The sequence below is a fragment of the Capra hircus genome, chromosome 9 (genome assembly GCF_001704415.2).
Source record: "Capra hircus breed San Clemente chromosome 9, ASM170441v1, whole genome shotgun sequence".
In the NCBI taxonomy this organism is placed as follows: Eukaryota; Metazoa; Chordata; class Mammalia; order Artiodactyla; family Bovidae; genus Capra; species Capra hircus.
In genome coordinates this window covers 30,604,015-30,628,079 of record NC_030816.1, presented here as the reverse complement: position 1 = coordinate 30,628,079, position 24,065 = coordinate 30,604,015, and the positions used below count along the sequence as shown (strand labels likewise).

Genomic DNA, 24,065 nt, shown 5'->3' with positions numbered 1-24,065 from the left:
AAAGGGGACGACAGAGGATGAGATGGCTGGATGGCATCACTGACTCGACAGACGTGAGTTTGAGTAAACTCCAGGAGAAGGTGATGGACAGGGAGGCCTGGCGTGCTGCGATTCATGGGGTCACAACGAGTCGGACACGACTGAGCGACTGAACTGAACTTCTTTGGGACTGGAATGAAAACTGACCTTTTCCAGTCCTGTGGCCACTGCTGAGTTTTCCAAATTTGTTGGCATATTGAGTGCTGCACTTTCACAGCATCATCTTTCAGGATTTGAAATAGCTCAACTGGAGTTCCATCACCTCTACTAGCTTTGTTCGCAGTGGCTTCCTAAGGTCCACTTGACTTCACATTCCAGGATGTCTGGCTCTACGTGAGTGATCACACCATCGTGATTATCTGGGCCGTGAAGATCTTTTTTGTATAGTTCTTCTGTGTATTCTTCTTAATCTCTTCTGCTTCTGTTAGGTCCATACCAATTCTGTCCTTTGTTGAGCCCATCTTTGCATGAAATGTTCCCTTGGTATCAATTTTCCTGAAGAGATCTCTAGTCATTCCCATTGAATTGTTTTCCTCTATTTCTTTGCACTTGTCACTGAGGAAGGCTTTCTTATCTCTCCTTGCTATTCTTTGGAACTCTGCATTCAAATGGGTATATTTTTCCTTTTCTCCTTTGCTTTTCACTTCTCTTCTCTTCACAGCTATTCCTAAGGCCTCCCCAGACAGCCATTTTGCTTTTTTGCATTTCTTTTCCATGGGGATGGTCTTGATCCCTGTCTCCTGTACAATGTCACAAACCTCCATCCATAGTTCATTAGGCACTCTATCAGATCTAGTCCCTTAAATCTACTTCTCATTTCCACTGTATAATTGTAAGACATGAAATTTAGGTCATACCTGAATGGTCTAGTGGTTTTCCCCACTTTCTCCAATTTCAGTCTGAATTTGGCAATAAGGAGTTTATGATCTTAGCCACAGCCAGCTCCCTGTCTTTTTTTTTGTTGACTGTATAGAGTTTCTTCACCTTTGGCTGCAAAGAATATAATCAATCTGATTTCGGTGTTGACCACCTGGTGATGTCCATGTGTAGAGTCTTCTCTTGTGTTGTTGGAAGAGGGCATTTGCTATGGCCAGTGCGTTCTCTTGGCAAAACTCTATTGCCCTGCTTTCATTCTGTACTCCAAGGCCAAATTTATCTGTTACTCTAGGTGTTTCTTGACTTCCTACTTTTGCATTTCAGTCCCCTATAATGAAAAGGACATCTTTTTTGGGTTCCAAAAGGTCTTATAGGTCTTCATAGAACCGTTCAACTTCAGCTTCTTCAGCATTACTAGTCAGATCTCTGTTCATTTCCAAGGCAAACCATTCTATATCATGGTAATCCAAACTTGGATTTGGATAGAATGGTTTGCCTTGGAAATGAACAGAGATCTGTCTGTTGTTTTTGAGATTGCATCCAAGTACTGCATTTTGGACTCTCCTGTTAACTATGATGGCTACCCCATTTCTTCTAAGAGATTCTTGCCCACAGTAGTAGATATAATGGTCATCTGCATTAAAAATCACCCATTCCAGTCCATTTTAGTTTTCTGATTCCCGAAATGTCAACGTTCACTCTTGCCATCTCCTGTTTGACCACTTCCAATTTGCCTTGATTCATGGACTTGACATTCCAGGTTCCTATGCAATTGCTCTTTACAGCATCAGACCTTGCTTCTATTGCACAGCACTGGAGCGGCAAGTGGCTAAGAGGAAATACCCCATGTCCAAGGTCAGCAGACGCGGCCATGAGGAGATACCCCACATCCAAGGTATGAGAAACCCAAGTAAGATGATAGGCACTGAGAGAGGGCATCAGAGGGCAGACAGACTGAAACCACAATCTCAGTGAACTAGCCAATCTGATCACATGGACCACAGCCTTGTCTAACTCAATAAAACAAGGCCATACCATGTGGGGCCACCCAAGACAGACAGGTCATAGTGGAGAGGTCTGACAGAATGTGGTCCACTGGAGAAGGGAATGGCAAACCACTTCAGGATTCTTGCCTTGAGAACCCCATGAACAGTATGAAAACGCAAAAAGATAGGACACTGAAAGATGAACTTTCCAGGTCGGTAGGTGCCCAATATGCTACTGGAAATCAGTGGAGAAATAACTCCAGAAAGAATGAAGGGATGGAGCCAAAGCAAAAACAACACCCAGTTGTGGATGTGACTGGTGATAGAAGCAAGGTCCAATGCTTCAAAGAGCAATACTGTTTGTGATAGACCTCAGTATCCTCTTTACTTGCTAGTAATAAATCCTTCCTTCTCCTGCAGTTTGGCTTGGTTGTGTCTTTTGACTTGACACCTACCAAGAGGTGAACTGAGTTTTCAAGTAACACATACGTGCTTTTGTAAAACTTACAAAAGTAAGATATGCTGATAAACATGGCACCCCAAAACATTCCACTTAGGCATAAGGATTATTCTGAGCTGAAGGCATCTGAGAAGCAGATGTAAGAAATCTCTGAACTCCTATTTGCCTAAAAGCAGGACAGAAGTTTAGAAAAGAGCTCCTCTGCTCTTTACCAGGAAGGACAAAGGTTAATCCTTGGAGATAACTTTAGATCCTTATCAAGGGAGAAGTCACCAACTTAAATTTGCATAACAAATTTTATTCTTGCTTTTCCTGGTATACTTTCCACAACTGGCCTTCCCTGTACTTTTATCTTGAGCTTTAAGACAGCATTTTAGCCTGAATTCTAAGCTAACTCCTTGAGTAACTCACTCTTCTTGGGGGCATCTCTCATGTATACAAGAGGCATACATGTTAATAAATTTGTTTGTTTTTCTCTTGTTAATCTTTTATTACAGAAGACTCAGTAGAGAACTCAGAAGAGTATGGGGAAATTATTTTTCTTCCCTTACTAACCACAATCAGTTAAAACTGCTGTCTCTTTCCACTCCTGCCTTCCCCTCCCTTATATCAATACTTCCTCTCTTGCCAGGTGACACTACATTTGATTTGAAAAAATACCATTGCTTTGGGTTCAGTGGGAAATATTGACTGGTGCACAGTAATTTCTGAGTTATTACAGGCTGCTCTGGTCTAAGAACGCCTTCCAAGAATATTCCTACTTCCCACTATGTCAACACAACAAGGTATCATGGCATTTTATTATGGTAAGACTGAATGTCATGGTACCTAGCAATGGATTCTATGAGCAGTGAAGGAAAACATACTGTTCATGGGGCTCTCAAGGCGAGAATCCTGAAGTGGTGTGCCATTCCCTTCTCCAGTGGACCACATTCTATCAGTAAAGGACAGAAATGGTATGGACCTGACAGAAGCAGAAGATATTAAGAAGAGGTGGCAAGAACACACAGAAGAACTGCACAAAAAAGATCTTCATGACCCAGATAATCATGATGGTGTGATCACTCACCTAGAGCCAGACATCCCGGAATGTGAAGTCAAGTGGGCCTTAGGGAGCATCACTATGAACAAAGCTAGAGGAGGAGATGGAATTCCAGTTGAGCTATTTCAAATCCTGAAAGATGATGCTGTGAAAGTGCTGCACTCAATATGCCAGTAAATTTGGAAAACTCAGCAGTGGCCACAGGACTGGAAAAGGGCAGTTTTCATTCCAATTCCAAAGAAAGGCAATGCCAAAGAATGCTCAAACTACTGCAAAGTTGCACTCATCTCACACACTAGTAAAGTAATGCTCAAAATTCTCCAAGCCAGGTTTCAGCAATACGTGAACCATGAGCTTCCAGATGTTCAAGCTGGTTTTAGAAAAGGCAGAGGAACCAGAGATCAAATTGCCAACATCCGTTGGATCATCAAAAAAATAAGAGAATTCCAGAAAAACATCTATTTCTGCTTTATTGACTATGCCAAAGCCTTTGACTGTGTGGATCACAATAAACTGTGGAAAATTCTGAAAGAGATGGGAATATTAGACCACCTGACCTGCCTCTTGAGAAATCTGTATGCAGGTCAGGAAGCAACAGTTAGAAGTGGACATGGAACAACAGACTGGTTCCAAATAGGGAAAGGAATACATCAAGGTTGTATATTGTCACCCTGCTTATTTAACTTATATGCAGAGTACATCATGAAAAACACTGGGCTCGATGAAGCACAAGCTGAAATCAAGATTGCTGGGCAAAATATCAATAACCTCAGATAGGCAGATGACAGTATCCTTATAGCAGAAAGCGAAGAAGAACTAAAGAGCCTCTTAATGAAAGTGAAAGAGGAGAGTGAAAAAGTTGGCTTAAAGCTCAACATTCAGAAAACTAAGATCATGGCTTCTGGTCCCATCACTTCATGGGAAATAGATGGGGAAACAGTGGAAACAGTGACAGACTTTATTTTGGGGGGGCTCCAAAATCACTGTAGATGGTGACTGCAGCCACAAAATTAAAAGATGCTTACTCCTTGGAAGAAAAGTTATGACCAACCTAGCTGTTGCTACTGCTAAGTTGCTGTTGTGTCCAACTCTTTGCGACCCCAGAGACGGGAGCCCACCAGGCTCCCCCGTCCCTGAGATTCTCCAGGCAAGAACACTGGAGTGGGTTCTCATTTCCTTCTCCAATATATGAAAGTGAAAAGTGAAAGTGAAGTCGCTTAGCCATGTCCAACTCTTTGCAACCCCATGGACTGCAGCCTACCAGGCTCTTCCGGCCATGGGATTTTACAGGCAAGAGTACTGGAGTGGGTTGCCACTGCCTTCTCGGACCAACCTAGACAGCATATTAAAAAGCAGAGACATTACTTTGCCAACAAAGGTCCGTCTAGTCAAGGCTATGGTTTTTCCAGTGGTCATGTATGGATGTGAGAGTTGGACTATAAAGAAAGCTGAACGCAGAAGAATTGATGCTTTTGAACTGTGGTGTTGGAGAAGACTCTTGAGAGTCCCTTGGACTGCAAGGAGATCCAACCAGTACATCCTAAGGAGATCAGTCCTGGGTGTTCATTGGAAGGACTGATGCTAAAGCTGAAGCTCCGATACTTTGTCCACCTGATGCAAAGAGACAACTCATTAGAGAAGACCCTGATGCTGGGAAAAATTGAGGGCAGGAGAAGGAGGTGACAGCGGATGAGATCATTGGACAGTATCACCGACTCAAAGGACAGAAGTTTGAGCAAACTCCATGAGATGGTGAAGGATAGGGAAGACTGGTGTGCTGCAGTCCATGGGATAGCAAAGAGTCAGACACAACTGAGTCACTGAACAACAACTCACATTCTCAGATGGCCCACACTGTCTGTGGAGTGTGTTTCTCTTTAAATAAATCCACTTCTTACCTATTACTTTGTCTCTCACTGAATTCTTTCTGCAATGAGACATCAAGAACCTGAGCTTCACTGAGTGCTGAAACCAGGTATGTGATCTCAGTTGGAAGACTGTGAGGTCAAGTCCCAATCTGAGGTGCATGGTGTTCAGAGGAATGGCTAGTCTTATAGGGAAATCACCCCCCTATACCCAGTTTCCATGCGGCCACTTCTAAGGCTGCCTAAATGTCACTTGTGCCCAAATTTCCTCAGGAAGAGAGCTTGTGAGGCACTGCACTTCCCAATCCATGGAATGTTTTCCCTTGAATAAAGGACATCACCCTTGCTACTAAATTGTATTATTTCTGTCATTTAATACCACTCTTGCACTTCCCTGGTAGCTCAGCTGGTAAAGAATCTGCAATGCAGGAGACCCTGGTTCAATTCCTGGGTTGGGAAGATCTGCTGGAGAAGGAATAGGCTACCCACTCCAGTATTCTTGGGCTGCCCTGGTGACTCAGCTGGTAAAGAATCTGCCTGCAAAGTGGGAGACCTGGGTTCGACCCCTGGGTTGGGAAGATCCCCTGGAGAAGGGGACAGCTACCCACGCCAGTGTTCTGGCCTGGAGAATCCCATGGTCCATGAGGGCACAAAGAGTCAGACACAACTGAGCAGCTTTCACTTTCACAGCGAAGATATTAGGCTGCAGAGGATGAGATGGTTAGATGGCATCACCGACTCAATGGACATGAATTTGAGCAAACTCCAGGATACTGGAGGACGGAGGAGCCCTGTGTGCTACAATCCATGGGGTCACAGAGAGTCGGACATGACTTAGCGACTGAACAACAGTTAATGAAGGTTGTTAATCAAAATGTATTTTGGGCTTATTCAGTGCACAAGAAAACGTGAGATGCCCTGGAATTTTACAGCTTGTGAAGAAAGCTGGAAGACGGTTTTCCAATTCTGACAACAATCCTAAATTTTACATGACATGGACAATAAGGGAGAGCACGGCAGTGGGAGAGGAGCTGGGCTGGCGAACAATACCAAGTCTGGCTTATGGAAGATCAGTTAACTGACAGTAGGCATACAGAAGAACAGTCAGGGTGGTAGTCAGTAAGTCTTGTTCTGCACAAGTTGAGTTTCAGCTACAAAGGGAACATTTAACTGAATGGGACTGAGTAGAGAGGCTGGAGTTGGAAACAGGGGTGTGCAAATCACCAAAACAGAAAAAGAAGCTGGGAGCAGATGAGAGAACCCTGGGAGACAGAGGAGGGGATGACCAGAAAACAGTAGTGGGTAAAGGGCTGGGGGAGAAATAAAGGGAGCCTTTAAAAAGACAAGAACTGGCTGAAAAGGCCAGAAGAAAACTAAAGGTGTCTAATGTCCCTGAAACCAGGGGAAAAGTGGGCATAATGAAAGTGGTTTACCGTGCTGGAGACTCCAGAGGTCACAATGGAAGAATTGAAGAGTATTGTTGGGCTGACAGCTCGGTCAGCTGTGACCCATGAGAACACCTGCAGCTGCTTGGCTAGGCTGGAATTGAGGTTCCAGTGCATCACAAGAGAGTTTTCTAGGTGGCAGGGGGTGGGGGGAGTGGGTGGTAACTATCTGCAAACCACCAATGGTTAGGTAAGAGTTTTCTACTGATTCCTTTAGCTGAGCCCTCAGAGCTCCCTGGAAAACAGGTCAAGGGTGGACACCTGACCCATCGCCGCACACTGGCCAGGCCAGGGCTGCACCTTCCTTCTCCACTTCCTCCCAATCCCAGGAGTTCTTCAAGCAGGTACACTTTCTCCTTCCCCTGTCCGCTCTCCCCCATACAAGCCAGTCAGGTGCAGATGCAAACCCAAAAGTCCCCAGGGGTGGTGGGGTGGACAGCAGGGAGGAGCAGGTGGGTAGGAGGGTGAAGGACAGGCAGGTAAAGGCAGCAGAAAGAAGGAAGCTGGTGTGATTACTGGAATAGGCATATGGTGGGGAAATCCAACGTTTCAGCCTAACTCTATAAACAGAATCAATCAGACACCTAATTTACACTTCCATGACAAAATTTTATTGTCTTAAAGTCTAATCTCAAAAAAGAAACCAGGAAGAGCATTCCTAAAGCCACTGCATTGAGTTTCAGGTATACACAATTTAGAAGTGACATTTATTTTGTGGAGGAGGAATAGTTCAATTTCTAACACTTGCTAACACTTCTGTCAAACAGAGTGAAGTATAACTTTCCAGCAAGAGATGTATTTCAGGCAGAGCATGACACTACTGATAAATATAACCATCAGATAGAACCCTTTCTCAAAAATACCTGGTGTAACCACTTTTTTTAAAAAGTTCTATTCATCTTGAGAACTCTAAGTTATCCATGGGTTCCTACTGAATAAGACATGAAGACACTACAGACGGGCTCAAAACAAGGAAATCATTTCACGTGACTTCTCCAGTGATACCAAAGTGTGGGCAAAAATGACATATAACATCAATATTAAGTTATTCCCTTGGTTCACTGATGCTCAGTCGTGGCAAAAATATAATGACAGAACAAAAAAGGGAAAGCAAAACACCATCGAGGTTGGTGCTGGATGACAAACACTGACTTGCTTTGGTGCAAACTAAAGACTGCCTTAATGCCAACAGCTAACAGTAAAGGAGTAATCACTGCTTAGAGAAGCCATAATATGCTCCACCAATCACAAAGGATAGTCAAGCTGAAAACAGTCACTTTGGACACTGGAACCTCTGGGTTTACATAGGTAAAACCCCACTACAACAGTAATCTCTTCATGTAGGAGTATTTTTACAGTATTTTAAGGTGCTCACATCTCCCATGTGATTCTCACAAGCAAGCAGTAGGAGAGGGAGGCATTATTACCATCGCGTGCAGTAATCTCAGTAAACTGAAATTTCTCAGAGCACCAAGGACCAGGTTCCCACTGCCACTCACAGCAAAGGCATTCTGAGCCACTGCACAGGTGGGAATGCGACAGGAGCCGGCGAGCCTCTTTCAGCGGGTTTTGCTCCAGGTTGGTTAACAGATGGCTAAATCAGTGTGCACAGACTCAACATAACGTTTAAATCACTTTTATAAGGTATAAAACTTTCCAGTTCTCAAAGCCCACCCAACAACCTACACTGTCCTCCTCTCAGTACCTTGGTGGAAACAGCAGAGGCCATAAAATGCATGCATGTGGGCAGCTGATTAGTTAGTAGCAGAGAGAGGAACCCAGGCCTCTACTTGCCCAGTTCCAAGCCATTATTGCTTAAACAGAAGACAATATAATACCCACAAAGCAAAAGATCAACTGCGACAAGAAGAGAGAGCTAGCTCTGTTACTAACTCATTTTCTACAGAATACCAAAAAAAAAAGAAAAAGGTATGCCCAAATGCCCAAAGAGCCCGAACCAGCAAACGAATGAGAGCTCTCTACCCAGAGTAGTCACGCAGGCATAGAAATCTGAATGCTTTTTAAGGAAAAAGAAAGCAAAAAATCAATGTTACTGCAGAGCCTACAATAATAATAAATGTCTAAAAATTCTGCCTATGGTTTTTCCAAGGTTATTAACTGAGACAAACCATTAGAAAGATCTACATGGTCAAACTAATTTAAACAAAGTGTTGGGCCAAAATGGCAACTTCAAGAATGATAAGCCCCAAAAGCTTAAAAATTAAACAGGGTTGACCTTTTGAATACATCTTTGCCTTCAATTCTACAATGAGGGATAGCACCTCATTAGATGAACAGCCTTTACGCTGCTTTCAGAAAAAACAGCTCTTAAGCTTTCACTAAACTTAAAGGTAAGGTGCAATGTTTTATAACAATAGGAGTAGAGAATGACACAGAATTTTAATTCTTTTTCCAGCACAACCTTAAGAAATCAAGAAACGAAAAATTCCACCTGCAACCCTCTGCTTCACCACAATCACTGAATGGTTCTAGTTTTCTTACCAAATAATAAAATCATCAGTTTTCTCTACGCTGCCAACTTTGTGAAACACAAAAAATACAGTAGCCACACTGTTAATAACAGCACCACCAGGTACTGGGTGCCTTTCGACTACAACCTGTTTCACTGATTGTGTATGTGTTACCTCGCTGAACTCCTAAATAAAACTCACAAAGAAGAAGCGCCCAAGTGGGCAGAAAGTTCTTGAATATGAACTCAAGAGCATCTAAAGCATCGTCGCTGTATTTTTGCAAACCCAACAAACCTACCTGCAAGTTCTGGAAGCCCCAGAACTGCCTGAAGGAGCCTGAGAGAGCACAGAGCCTAAGACAGCACGACAGTGTTCAAGGGCTGTGTATCTGGTTTTCATGGAAACCTGCCAGTGGGAGAGCCACGCCTAGCAAAGGCAGGAAAAAACACCGGTGCCTCAAAATCATTCTTCAAAAACCATAAGTAAGTCATTCTTCATTTTTTTTAGGAATCTGATGAAAGCTATGGATCTTCTTCCCAGAGACTCACATACAAAAATTTTGCATCATTTTAGAAGGCTTAGACTCCTAACGTCCGTCTATATACAACAGAATGAGATTAGAAAAAAAAAAAACAAACAAAAAAAACAGACACAAGAGTTCTTTAGAAATTGTTTGAAACGTTAGCACAATTTTGCTCATGTAAGTGAGCCTAGTTTTAATGCTTCTGACAAATCCTCTGCAAAGATGTCACCAAAGCAAAGGGAGTTTTAGGTGCTACCACTGACGCTCACCGTTTTCCTGTGCAATTCCTGTCGTTCAGGCCGCCAACCTTGTTTATGGCAGACCACGCTGTGAGAGCCACGTACGGCAGGGAGGCGGCTTGCGTATGAGTGAGTGATCTGGGCTTGTGTGAGACCTAGATTCAAGGACAACAGTCAAAAATAAGCAGTGACCTGTGAACCTATGAACACAATTAAGTACACGTACACTCTGCTAGGTTCAGTGATTATCATCCTACTCCAAGATTATTCCTAAGGAATTCCTCCAAATGACTCAATCTGCCAAGCAGAGGGTCAGTAAGGTTTTATAGGTTACATTATTGGATACAGCTGTTTAATTCTTCACAAAAAAGACCACATTCAACAATCCCATTAGTCCTAACTATGGCCAGAAACAAATCCAAATACACCTTGAGCCCTCATAAATACATTCTAATTTGTTTTGGGGATTAGCTGTTTGCTTTACTCCCACTCAGTGGGTAAATAATCCACCTGCAGTGCAGGAGACACAAGAGATGCAGGTTAGATCCCTGGGTCGGGAAGATCCCCTGGAGGAGGAAAACGGCAACTCACTCCAGTGTTCTTGCCTGGAAAATCCCATGGACAGAGGAGCCTGGCGGGTTATAGTACATGGGGTCACAAAGGGTAGGACACAACTGAACATACAGCACCATCTTTCCAGACTTTTCTAATCTCAGTAATACCCCTTTCCCCCTCCTGCTCTCCCTTCTGCAGCCAATTTTGTTAATATTAACCCCTTTCTTTCTAATTAAACTGCCAGGCCTCCTGACTGTATTTGATTAGACTCCTGTTTTGAAAGTTATTTGAAACAGCTTGATACTTCCAATGCTTCCATTTATGATGAATCAGTACGCTCCATTTGGTATATTTGCTTTCAACAATTTACGCTGAGGATAAAACCAAAGAACACAGCAGGGTTTCTAGATCTCACAAATCCCTGCTCCACAAGATACAGATAACTGCTCTGGCAGGCAGCACTATTTAAATGACATCCAATACACTTAAAAATATTTTTTAAAATTCCTATTCTCTCAGTTCTTTTGAAACCACCCATAAAACTTGAACCTGATCTCAAAAAAAAAAAAAAAAAACAAACACCAATTATGTCAGAGATAGTTGTCAGTCTTTGTTTTACTTTACAACAGCATTTCAGCACAGAACCAGCGAGTTACCTCGTTCCCACTGACAACAACGAATTCTGACAGAGTGCCTTGCTTCCAGGGGGGAACTGCAGCCCAGACCTGAAACACACACACTGTGTGTTAGAAACAGATCTTTTTAAGACAAAGCTAATCATGACAGTGTTCCCCGGTACATACCCCACACCCTGTGAGAAAAGAGCACAAGTCCACAACCCACCAAACAACAGTTATTTTCACATGATATCAATGTATAATTTAGAATGATTCTGGATTTACCAAGTCAAACCACATTGGAGGTCAGTTCAGTTCAGTTCAGTCACTCAGTCACGTCCAACTCTTTGCAACCCCATGGGCTGCAGCACGCCAGGCCTCCCTGTCCATCACCAACTCCCAGAGTTCACTCAAACCCATGTCCATCGAGTCGGTGATGCCATCCAACCATCTCATCCTCTATTGTCCCCTTCTCCTCCAGCCTTCAATCTTTCCCAGAATCAGGGTCTTTTCAAATGAGTCAATTCTTCCCATCAGGTGGCCAAAGTACTGGAGTTTCAGCTTCAGCATCAGTCCTTCCAATGAATATTCAGGACCGATTTCCTTTAGGATGGACTGGTTGGATCTCCTTGCAGTCCATGGGATTCTCAATAGTTTTCTCCAACACCACAGTTTAAAAGCATCAAATCTTCAGCACTTAGCTTTCTTTATAGTCCAACTCTCACATCTATACATGACTTATGGAAAAACGATAGCCTTGACTAGATGGACCTTTGTTGGCTAAGTAATGTCTCTGCTTTTGAATATGCTATCTAGGTTGGTCATAACTTTTCTTCCAAGGAGTAAGCGTCTTTTAATTTCATGGCTGCAGTCACCATCTACAGTGACTTTGGAGCCCCCCAAAGTAAAGTCTGACACTGTTTCCACTGTTTCCCCATCTATTTCCCATGAAGTGATGGGACCAGAAGCCATGATCTTAGTTTTCTGAATGTTGAGCTTTAAACCAACTGTTTCCACTCTCCTCTTTCACTTTCATCAAGAGGCTCTTTAGTTCTTCACTTTCTGCCATCAGGGTAGTGTTATCTGCATATCTGAGGTTATTGATATTTCTCCCGGCAATCTTGATTTCAGCTTGTGCTTCATCGAGCCCAGTGTTTCTCATGATGTACTCTGCATATAAGTTAAATAAGCAGGGTGACAATATACAACCTTGATGTACTCCTTTCCCTATTTGGAACCAGTCTGTTGTTCCATGTCCACTTCTAACTGTTGCTTCCTGACCTGCATACAGGTTTCTCAAGAGGCAGGTCAGGTGATCTAATATTCCCATCTCTTTCAGAATTTTCCACAGTTTATTGTGATCCACACAAAGGTTTTGGCATAGTCAATAAAGCAGAAATAGATGTTTTTCTGGAACTCTCTTGCTTTTTCAGCGATCCAACGGATGTTGGCAATTTGATCTCTGGTTCCTCTGCCTTTTCTAAAACCAGCTTGAACACCTGGAAGTTCACGGTTCACATACTGTTGAAGCCTGGCTTGGAGAATTTTGAGCATTACTTTACTAGCGTGAGAGATGAGTGCAATTGTGCGGTAGTTTGAGCATTCTTTGGCATTGCCTTTCTTTGGGATTGGAACGAGAACCACCGTTTTCCAGTCCTGTGGCCACTGCCGAGTTTTCCAAATTTGCTGGCATATTGAGTGCAGCACTTTCACAGCATCCTCTTTTAGGATTTGAAATAGCTCAACTGGAATTCCATCACCTCCACTAGCTTTGTTTGCAGTGGCTTCCTAAGGCCCACTTGACTTTGCATTCCAGGATGTCTGGCTCTACGTGAGTGATCACACCATCATGACTATCTGGGTCATTAAGATCTTTTTTTATAGTTTTTCTATGTATTTTTGCCACCTCTTCTTAATATCTTCTGCTTCTGTTTGGTCCATACCAACTCTGTCCTTTATTGAGCCCATCTTTGCATGAAATGTTCCCTTGGTATCTCTAATTTTCTTGAAGAGATCTCTAGTCTTTCCAATTGTTTTCCTCTACATCTTTGCACTGATCACTGAGGAGGGCTTTCTTATCTCTCCTTGCTATTCTTTGGAACTCTGCATTCAAATGGGTATATTTTTCCTTTTCTCCTTTACTTTTCACTTCTCTCCTTTTCACAGCTATTTGTAAGGCTTCCTCAGACAGCCATTTTGCTTTTTTTTGCATTTTTGTTGGGAATGGTCTTGATCCCTGTCTCCTGTACAATGTCACAAACCTCCATCCACAGTTCATCAGGCATTCAGGTCTAATCCCTTGAATCTATTTGTCACTTCCACTGTATAATTGTAAGGGATTTAATTTAGGTCATACCTAAATGGTCTACTAGTTTTCCCTACTTTCTTCAATTTAAGTCTGAATTTGGCAATAAGGAGTTCATGAACTGAGCCATAGTCAGCTCTCTCTCTTTTTTTTTTTTTTTTTTTTTTGCTGACTGTATAGAGCTTCTCCATCTTTGGCTGCAAAAAATATAATCAATCTGATCTTAGTGTTGACCAGCTGGTGATGTCCATGTGTAAAGTCTTCTCTTGTGTTGTTGGAAGAGGGTGTTTGCTATGACCAGAGCATTCTCTTGGCAAAACTCTATTAGCCTTTGCCCTGCTACATTCTGTACTCCCAAGGCCAAATTTGCCTGTTACTCCAGGTGTTTCTTGACTTCCTACTTTTGCATTCCAGTCCCCTATACTGAAAAGGGCATCTTTTTTGGGCATTAGCTCTAGAAGCTCTTGTAGCTCTTCACAGAACCGTTCAACTTCAGCTTCTTCAGCATTACTGGTCAGGGCATAGACTTGGATTACCGTGATATTGAATGGTTTGCCTTGGAAACAAATAGAGGTCATTCTGTCATTTTTGAGATTGCTTCCAAAGTACTGCATTTTGGACTCTTCTGTTAACTAGGATGGCTACTTCCTTTCTTCTAAGGGATTCTTGCCTTCAGCAGTAGATAAAAATAATGATCATCTGAGTTAAATTCACCCATTCCAGTCCATTTTAGTTCACTGATTCCTAAAATGTCAACATAGGAGATAGACAGCAGTAAATCCTGCTGTATTTACTCACTACTTAGAGCACCAGCTGGAGAAGGCAATGGCAAGTCGTGCCCAACTCTTAGCTACACCATGGACTGCAGCCTACCAGGCTTCTCCATCCTGGCAGGCTGCAGTCCATGGTGTAGCTAAGAGTTGGGCACGACTGAGCAACTTCACTTTCACTTTTCACTTTCCTGCATTGGAGAAGGACATGGTAACCCACTCCAGTGTTCTTGCCTGGAGAATCCCAGGGACAGAGGAGTCTAGTGGGCTGGCGCCTATGGGGTCACCCAGAGTCGGACACGACTGAAGCGACTTAGCAGCAACAGTAGAACACCAGCAAGAACATGTTCTCTGGAGCTTTAATCCTGGATTCTATCACTCATTTGCTGTGGGACCTCTTTACAGCTTAACTCTCACCTGTAGACTGGCCTAACCGTACTCACTTCACAGAGATTAAATTAGTTTTTTTTTTTTTTTAAATGAAAAACAACTGGAACAGCGCTATTATTATGAGCTGACTTTAATTTCTTGGTATAAAAGTTCAAAGTGACAAGGGACAGGTGATTATATCAACCTTTAGCTATTTCAAAACCATCTAACCCATAAGATAGAAATTGTCATTTAAAGACTTAAAAAGTCCCAATCATATCTTTTTTTCACTTGTCTATATATTTTTTCTTTAAAAAATTTTTTTAATTGGGGGGTAATTGCTTTATAAGCTTTACAACGCTGTGCTGCTTTCCACCGCACACCACCATGAGTCAGCTCTAAGTAGGCACATATCCCCTCCCTCTTGAGCCTCCTTTCCCACATGTCTCCTAAAGACCTGCAACTCTCAGGCACCAGCTTTAGGATGTTCAAGCACAGCAAGCTGTTGTGACAGAACCAGAAAAGAGAATCATGAACTGAACCAAGAAAAGGAGGGTTCCAGCCAAAGCTCAGGATATTTGTTGAAAAGAAGAAAAAAAGGTCAGTGATATGGAATATACTTCCAAAAGCAGGAGAAGGAAACCAGCCAGTTTTGAAAAGGAATAGTGGAATGTGACAACTCACCTCATCTCCAGGTTTGAAGTACCTTACATCAAGTCCACACTCCATCACCACACCAGACACATCCCGACCCAGAGTCAGAGGAAATTCTTCTCCTTTGATTTTAACATGTAAAGGATCACGTTTCATATTTAAAGCTGTGGCTCCATAACCACCTAGAAGATACAATTTACTTTTTTCTTCCAAAAGAATGAGATGCTTTCAAAACTGCTGCACTTACGGGCCAGGTACAATTCTAGATCCTCAAGAAGTAGATTATAAAGTAATCAATCTTACAAATTTTTTACCCATCACACAGGAAAGCATAAAAACAATGAGTGTTGTTCCTTTCAAAGAAAATTACTAGGAAAGTTATAATCACTTTTAAAGAAATTTTATATTGGACTATAGTTAATTAACAATCACTTTTGGAAATCTAATTCTGAAACGAATTTGAGAACTGGTCTTTGAAGATGGTTTCCTTATTAATTTATTCATTCATGAACTTTTTCAACACAAAATCATTTGAAGCCAAGTCTGGTGAAGCAGATAAATGTCAAAGTTGTCTGCAGTTAAGCAAATAAATAAGGCATAGGTATAGTATCTGATACTAAGACACTGGTCTATGAGTAATTGTCCCTGTCTCCCAAAAGATGTTTCTAAAACACCTTTGGGTTAAGTGTAAGATTCCCAAATGGAAAAGAACCACTTGGCTGCATCAACTCTGATATGCTAAATCAGGCTGATTGTGTTATTATATATCTTTTTAAGAATATTTATATAAATATCAACAGAACTGAAATGTTCCTCTGATCACTTTTTTGTTTTTCAAAATAAATTGGCTACATATAATAATGCAAAGCAGTTTATTACACATCATCCACACATAAAATGGTTTTCCTAAGACACAAAAGTGTCTGCTGTCATCTTTTCTGCTTGACATCCTCCTGAGAACATTTCTGCTACATGAGGCTCTCCAAGATAAGCATCTTGCTTATCTTTTTAGGGTCATGCACCACAATTCATGCTCCAGCCCCCTTTTCTCCCACTCATCCTCATCAGATCTTAAGGATGAGGAGAAACCAGCAAAGGAGCCCAAGAAGGTTTGGCTAGTGAAAAGGTATCCAGAAAGTCAAGTGAAGAGGGCCATTTAAAGAAGTCAGATGCTGCTGCCAGGGAAGAAATTTTTCAAACAAGGTCAAGAGCTGCCAACAGACCTTTAAGAAACAAAAAAATTCCCCCCCAAAACAAAATATTGGATCCAACAGCACAGAGGTCTTTGGTGACCTCTTTAGGAGCAGTTGTTATGGCATGGGGTGACAGAGAGTATGGGAATGAGGAACTGAACACCATGAGAACATTCAACTCTTCCGAATATTGATAGTATTGCTACAGAAGAGTGGAAAAATGGGGCAGTGGCTGGAGAAGGGAAAGTGAGATTGAAGATTTTTGGTGGTGGGTGGTGGTGGTTTAGTTGCTATGTTGTGTCCGACTCTTGTGATCCCACAGACTGTACTCCACCAGACTCCTTTGTCCATGGGATTCTCCAGGCAAGAATACTGGAGTGGGTTGCCATTTCCTCCTCCAGGGGATCTTCCCGACCTAGGGATCAAGCCCTGGTCTCCTGCATTGCAGGCGAATTCTTTACACCTGAGCCACCAGGGAAGCCCACTGAAGGACTTTTAAGTCTTTTTTTTTTTTTTTTTTTTGGTGCTCTTTATGAGTGGAGAAATAACAGCCAATGTGAGTGATCCAGGGGAAAGGGAAACACTGAGGATACAGGAGACAACTGCTGAAACAATGCTCCTGAGTGGGTGAGCCGGCATGGGGTCTAGAACCTTGGCGGAGGGCTGGCGTTAGATGGGAACAATGATATTTAATTCATACAGCAAGAGGTAGAGAATACAGGTAGAGAGGCTGACAGGGGAGTGCAGAAGTTGTTTTTCTAATAAAAAATCAAGACACGTGGAAGAAAGCATTTTAAAGTTGGGCAAGTCCCAGAAAATCTAAGCTGATGGCCAGCATGCCGATATTAGATACATGCCAGCTGGCTAGTTAGGAGTGCCTTCTACCAGGGGGAAAATAACTTCCCATGTAATACTCACAAAAATCACATTTTAGTCTTCCTGTCTTACATTCCTTTTCCACCTCTCAAACACAATAAAACAATTATTCACTGAAATTCCTAAGTGATTTGATCAACAAAAGTGGGAATTCAGTCAAGTAAAATTTTCAAGCTGCCAAAAATAAAAACAACAACAACAAACCATTCCAGTCCCTTTCTGAGCTTCACAGCCTGCAAAAGAAGGCTGTTTTCTCGGTTACTTGGATATCGACTAAGTAGTCCTGGCTCACTGGTACCAGCTAAACTAGTCCCAAATCCAGAAATAGCTGGTAGTTAGGAACTGAGAATCTGCTTGGAGACAGTGAACGAGGAACCTTAGCAGTTTTGTGTCACTGTTAGAGGTGATCAGTTTGGTTCAGAGATGGGACGACCTGGAAAATCCTAAATCTGCCATCAGTTTCAGAATCTTTGATCTCATCTAAAGAAAGCAAACTTTGTAGGTATAATGCTGTTGGCTGATTTTTTTTTCTATTTTAAGATAATTCACTTTTCATTACCTATTTATATGATTTATGATTTTATATCCAACAACAGTAGCCATCTCCAGAAAAATAGGTGGCTTTCATCTTTCAAAACAGGCATGTCCTTGCTTTCTTGTCAAGGGAAATAATGCTCCCTATAGTTTACAATTTCATTTCTCCAAGCTACCATTTCAGGTATCTTCTGCAATAGTAATCATACATTCTCAAAAAAGAATCCATGGGCAGGAAATACAGAGGATAACTACAGATAATATTATCCAGTCAAGTCATTAAAAAACTATGATGTCTCAAGAATACTATATAAAAGTAAAATCTGTTATTAAATAGCAGCCAAGAAAGTCCAGATTCAGCCATTCTACTGAAATTAAAATGTACAATGTAACACAAATACATAGACTGTGCCTGTGCATTCAAAGAAATGAAAAGTTAACAACTTATTGACTGGAGATGTATTAATATGTCTTTTGTCACTTGAACATTATTGACCAGAGACGTTTAATAAAATTGCTGGTCACAGGCACTGATTTCTAAAAAAAATCCCCTGGTCAATAATGTGTTAACAGATCTAAACAAAGACAAAATGCTTTTAAAAACTGCTCAAGGATTAAAAAACATCATTTTACTTTGTAATCAAATTAGAATGAAAATATAAAATGACATTAATGACTGAATGACAACTACATACGTGAAACACCAAAAAAAGCTATAGTTGACAGGGCATGGGCTCTACCTTCAAAGAGCTTATAATCAAGGAGATGGCAAATACATACTGCTCACTAGGTATAAATCTACCACTTAAAGATAATTCCAATAGGAGTCTCCCTGTTGGCTCAATGGTAAAAAAAATTAACCTGCCAGTGAAGGAGACATGGGTTCAATCCCTTATGTGAGAAGATCCCACATACCACAGTGTAAGTCCACGTGCCACAACTACTGAGCCTGTGCCCTAGAGCCTGGGAGCTGCAACCACTGAGCCCACGTGCCAAAACGACTGAAGCCCAAGTGCCCTAGAGTCCATCCAACGTGACAAGAAGCCACTGCAACAAGAAGGCCAAGCACTGCTGCTAGAGAGTAGTCCATGCAGCAAGAAGACCAAGCACAACCAAAAATGAACAACAATTTAGAAAAAAAAGGTAATTCTGATAAAAACTAAATTATCTTCATGCCCAATGGAAACAGAATAAGCTGAAACACCTAGCAGCAGCAACTATTCTAAGCAAACAAAAGGAATACAAGTGTATATTTCATGGGGCAAGCACCATAAAATCATTCAAACTTGTATCTCTTTCCCTACAAAGAAATGTGTAATAGCTGTTCCTCATATGTCTAGATCAGCACTGTCCAACAGGGATGTAATGCAAGCCACACAGCTAACTTAAAATTTTCAAGCGGACACTAAAAAGTGAAAAGAAAGTGAAATTAATGCTAATAATATTTTACTTAATATATCCAAAATATTATCAGATCAATATATAATGAATAATGTATATAATGAATATAAAATTAATGACATTTTACATTCATTTTTTACTAAGTCTTGAATCTAGCGTATATTTTACACTAACTGTACATCCCAATTCAGTTGCTCATTTCAATTGCTCATTGTTTGTCGTTATTTTCCAAAGTTAAAGTAATTCACAAACAGTAATCAATCTTAACTGCATAAGGAATAGAGTGCACTCCAAGCTTTGTCAATAACCCATAGCAGAAATTAAGATAACATTATTTCCACTGAAGATAGAGCACAACAGAAAAGCGTATTTTAACTTCCAAGGGCAGAACGCAACAACAAAATGCGGAAGAGTACTGTGTCCATATCTTGGCATCCTGTTCTGCTGCTTTGTCCACTGGACCATTAGAAAAAGCTGGGAGTAGTGGAAGGGCAAACACAAATTACTATGAAAATGCAAATTCTGAACTGATGTGAAAACATAACCATACCTTTAAAACCTGCGATGGACCTCAGAATATCATAAAGTTCCTAGCAAAGTGTACCAGAAAGTTAGCTGTGGATACAATTCTCAAGTCCCAATTTACATTTTTGAGGTAGCATTGGAAGCAATTCAAACTTATATTTTGTAAAAGATTAAAGCATACCATGGACATTGCCAGTTCAAGAATTTTTGAAATACCTACTGAGATACTGTCAAGACCCTAAACCATTTCTTTGTGTTAACCCCCAAAAAAGTGGTCAATAACAACTAATCTTTTAAAACTGATCCCTGGTGAGGCTGTCTCAAGTTAAAAAAAAAAAAAAGATAATGAGCAACGTCTTTTGAAACTTACTTCTCATATTAACATCTATAGGATTTATACTTGCAGCGTGAACTTTGATAATGACTTCATTTGGATAGTGTATCATTGGTATCATCATGTTCTGGGTAAATCGAAGCACTTCATTACTCCCATATCTATCTATCACCCAAGCAGGCATGACAGTGCTTCTTGGAGAGGTAGTACTAATTTTTCGAACTGAAGGCTTTTGTACAACTTGGCTTCTCCAGAAGCAAACCGCAGTGCATGCATTTCTTCTTAACACACAGGTCTTCAGAAATCCCATTGTAAACAAGTGGTTGAATTACGTGCCCTAATTAAAAGGCACTTAAACGGGATCAAACCCTCACACCTGAATTCCGTCAAATTCTCCCCAAACACTCTGGCCGGTTTCAAAGCTGAGAATTTTAAAATGAAGACAGACTAATGGAGCAATCAAAGAAAGAAGAGTATGGATTTACTTTGCTCTTCACATCTGAAATACTCCAATTAACATTCCAATCAGTATGCCATTCATTTTCCTCCTCCCTTACACCAGCTCCCCTTAAAAACAAAACCCCTAAAATCCTGCCCTGTCCCGGAAGCCCTCTGCAGGAGAAGCCGATTCCTCTCGCGATCCAGACGCCACAGAAATTCACAAAAATTCACTTCCAGGCTTCCGCCGCGACCCTAGCCCGCAGTCTCCTTGCCACCCTTTCTCTTTCTCTTCGGAACTCGCTTAGCGGCGCCAGCCAATCGTGTGCAAAGATCATTTGCCCTGGGCTGCAATTCGACCAATCGGAGAACTCGGTGCTGACAGGTTCTGTGATGATCAAAGATGGCTGCGCCCATGTAAAACCAGCAGCGGCAACTGACCTTTCTGTTTTCCTCCTCGTCACCTGGTCCTTGTGGTGGCAGACGGGGCACGAGGACCATGTTGGGCCGGACCCTCCGAGAAGTGAGTCGAATTGTCTGCTGAGGGTCCAAGAGATCGGGAAGATTCGGGGAGTCTTTGTTCTTCTGGACGAGGGGTCCCCTCTTCCTAACCGCGTCTTGGTTAGCCTCACTGCCTTCTTCCTTAGAACCTGGGGGGATTCGGACCGCCGAGTCCTTAGGCTGTGCTCCTTGTATCCTTCCGCAGTTATAGTCTCAGCGGGGAAGGCTTCCGCACCGCGGCGCTCTGGGGTGGAAGGCAGAGTGGCTTCTCTCGATTATTCGTTTGCTCAGGCTGCCTCCAGCCCTTGATGGCCTCGAGGTAGGCTCTGCCATGTAACGGGGATTTAGCTAGCCCTTGTCCACTACGCTCATCTGATGCAGTCCTCATTAAGGACCCCGCAAATCTGTCCCTTGTAAAAGCCAACTAGTGATTCTTAGCTCCCCACCCCCACCCCGCAGATATTCGTTCTCCAAGCTTCAACAACCTCCAGGATACAAACCTGTGTCTCCATTTCCTCCACCTCATTTTTTGAACTCTAGGCTCTATTTCTGAATGTCTCCTGGACATCTCTTCCAAATGTCCCATAAGCACCCCAGACTCAGTTTAACCAAAGTTGACTTAATCATTGTAACAGAACCACCTCTTGCATCTCAACCTACATCATAAAAAACAAAAACATGATTTCTGATATTCTCTTGTTCAGGATACAACTGTTATTCCAGTTGCCCTTAGATACTTCTTCATATGTCATGTCCAATAGGTCACTAAACTCTGTTCATTCTTTTTTGAAATTATGTCTGGAGTCTGTTCTCTCATTTTATCCCTGCTCTTAGGGCTTTAATTCAGATCTCCTTGCTTTCTGGCACAGATCTCCCAACCTGCAGAGCTGTCTGATAGCAGGCCCACTTCTATCACAATCACCTTGGGCCCTCCTGAGAAACTACAGCTGTGTCCCCCTCATGCAGGTCACTATGGTAAGGCCCAGAGGATATGGTTTAACCTTAGCTCCCAGGTGATTCTGCTGATAGATTTAGCAATTGAGGACCTACCCCACCTTCCATCTTCCATTTGTATCTTCACTTGGCAAGTCTTTTTCTTTTTCCAACTGGCAGCCTTTTAGAAAACTATAAATTATGAGAACTTTAAATCCATCGGCTTTAAGTAATAAACTGCTATTCCCTCAATACATTTTTGTTTTACCATACTAAATTGCATCTGCTTATACTGTCAGTGAACAATCTATTTTGTTCTTGAAAAAAATTTTTTTATATTTTTTAACTACAAACATAATGTAAAATGAAATACAACCTAAAAAATGGGGTATTTTTTTTTTCTGTCCTTTCCCCCAGCACTACCTTTTTTGTGCCACCCTTCCTCACTAATGTTGTTCAGTGAGCCATTGTGAGAACAATTTTTACCTCAAGGGGGAAAATATATTTAGGGAATCTGACCCAAGGGTAGCCAGAAAGTTGCCTTGACATGATTACTTTCACTTAGTCACTCCTTTAACAAATAGTTATTGATACCTATTGTGCAAAACATTATTTGGTTATTTTCCCAAACTCTAATATACTGTCCACTGTTATTTCCACATCATTGTACCAGTGCCCCAAATTCGATGAATTAGAGGTTAATTTAGTACATATTCCATTTTAAAGATGGATCTTTACACATTCCATATATAAAGATGTCTGGGACAGTTGAATGATTTATCCATTGTAATTATATTCAATCAGATTTCTCTCCATCACACTCTGGCTGAGATTATTAATTGAAGGAAGAGAAAATTTGTAGGGGAGGGTATTTGGGGAAGGACTGGAAACTATGGTGTTTTGAGACAACTTGAGGGACCTGAGTGGAGGCTTAGGGCAGTAAAGGAGCCCTGGGAAGAAGCACTGTTGTGTGTGTGAGTTACTCAGTCGTGGCCGACTCTGCGACCCCATGGACTGTAGCCCACCAGGCTTCTCTGTCCATGCGATTCTCCAGGCAAGAATACTGGAGTGGATTGCCATTCCCTGCTCCAGAGGATTTTCCCAACCCAGGGATTGAATCCTGGTCTCCTGCATTGCTGGCAGATTCTTTACCATTTGACCATTTGAGCTATAGAGAAGCACTAAAAAGAGGTAAAATCCCAAATGGGAGATAAAACTGCTACTTGTAAATTTTACCCAGGTACATTCAGGAAGGGGAAGAGTCTTACTTTCAATCTTTCTTTTTTAGTGGCCTGATCCCAGTGTTTCTAGGAACCAAACACCACACTAGTATTACTGGCCCTATAGTTATATTGAATGATTATTCTTACATTAAAGAAAATTAATTTTATATCCAATAGGTTTCTTGGGGATCTAGCCTAAGAACATTTAATTACTGTTCTATGGGAAAATAGATTCCAAATTTTAAACAACTCAGTTCATTTATTCAGTTAACAGTTATTGAGCACCTCTGTGTTCTAGACACTGAGGACCAACATGAAGACAGAAATTCCTGCCCTTATGAAACCTACGTTTGTGTGGGGAAGGAGGCATTAAGTAAGTTTAATAATATAATTTCAAATAGTATAGGTGCTATGAAGAAAGGTTAAGCAGGCTATTTTGTTGTTCAGTCACTCAGTCCTGTCCGACTCTACAGCCTCATGGACTGCAGCACACTAGGCTTCCCTATCCTTCACTACCTCCCAGAGTTTGCTCAGACTCATGTCCTTTGTGTCAGTGATGCCATCCAACCATCTCATTCTCTGTCGTCCCTTTTCCTCCTGCCCTCAGTCTTTCCAGCATCAGAGTATAGCGTGAGAATTAGTTGGGGGATATGGATGTTTTAGAGTGATCAGGAAAGTTTCTCTGACTGAGTGGGTGATACATAATAGAGACCTGAAAGATAAGAAGGGTGAACCCTGGGAAGAACTGGGAGAAGGTTCTTTCAGGCAAGAGGAAGAGTAAGTGGGAAGTCTCTGAAGCAGGGGCAAACCTGACATGTTCAAGGAAGCTCTCTTCTCACCCGAGAGAATTAAATGAGGAGAGTACTGGGAGATGAGGTTAGAGAGAAGCAG

The 24,065-nt window shown here is 41.8% G+C and overlaps 2 protein-coding genes across 5 annotated transcripts in view; one reads left to right on the top strand and one right to left on the bottom strand.

Moving 5' to 3' along the window:
- The window catches only part of RTN4IP1 (reticulon 4 interacting protein 1), a 53,194-nt gene extending 32,154 nt beyond the window's left edge, over nt 1–21,040 (bottom strand). For 2 of the 3 annotated variants that reach the window (XR_001296074.2, XM_005684606.2), the window contains exons 1-4: nt 20,116–20,818; nt 15,247–15,398; nt 11,158–11,226; nt 9,977–10,101 (exon numbers count right to left, since the gene is read on the bottom strand). Coding sequence is in view for 2 of the 3 variants with exons in the window: in XM_005684606.2 (XP_005684663.1) it covers nt 9,977–10,101; nt 11,158–11,226; nt 15,247–15,398; nt 20,116–20,389 (620 nt within the window). In the remaining variant the exon portion in view is untranslated. Of the gene's footprint in view, nt 1–9,976; nt 10,102–11,157; nt 11,227–15,246; nt 15,399–20,115; nt 20,819–20,958 lie in introns of those variants that run through there. The other variant, XM_005684608.3, reaches the window with a different exon arrangement.
- The window catches only part of QRSL1 (glutaminyl-tRNA synthase (glutamine-hydrolyzing)-like 1), a 28,249-nt gene continuing 25,089 nt past the window's right edge, over nt 20,906–24,065 (top strand). The window contains exons 1-2 of one of the 2 annotated variants that reach the window (XM_018053111.1): nt 20,933–21,040; nt 21,888–21,993. In XM_018053111.1, the coding sequence (XP_017908600.1) occupies nt 21,979–21,993 (15 nt within the window). In that variant the 5' untranslated portion in view covers nt 20,933–21,040; nt 21,888–21,978. Of the gene's footprint in view, nt 21,041–21,887; nt 21,994–24,065 lie in introns of both variants that reach the window. The other variant, XM_005684609.3, reaches the window with a different exon arrangement.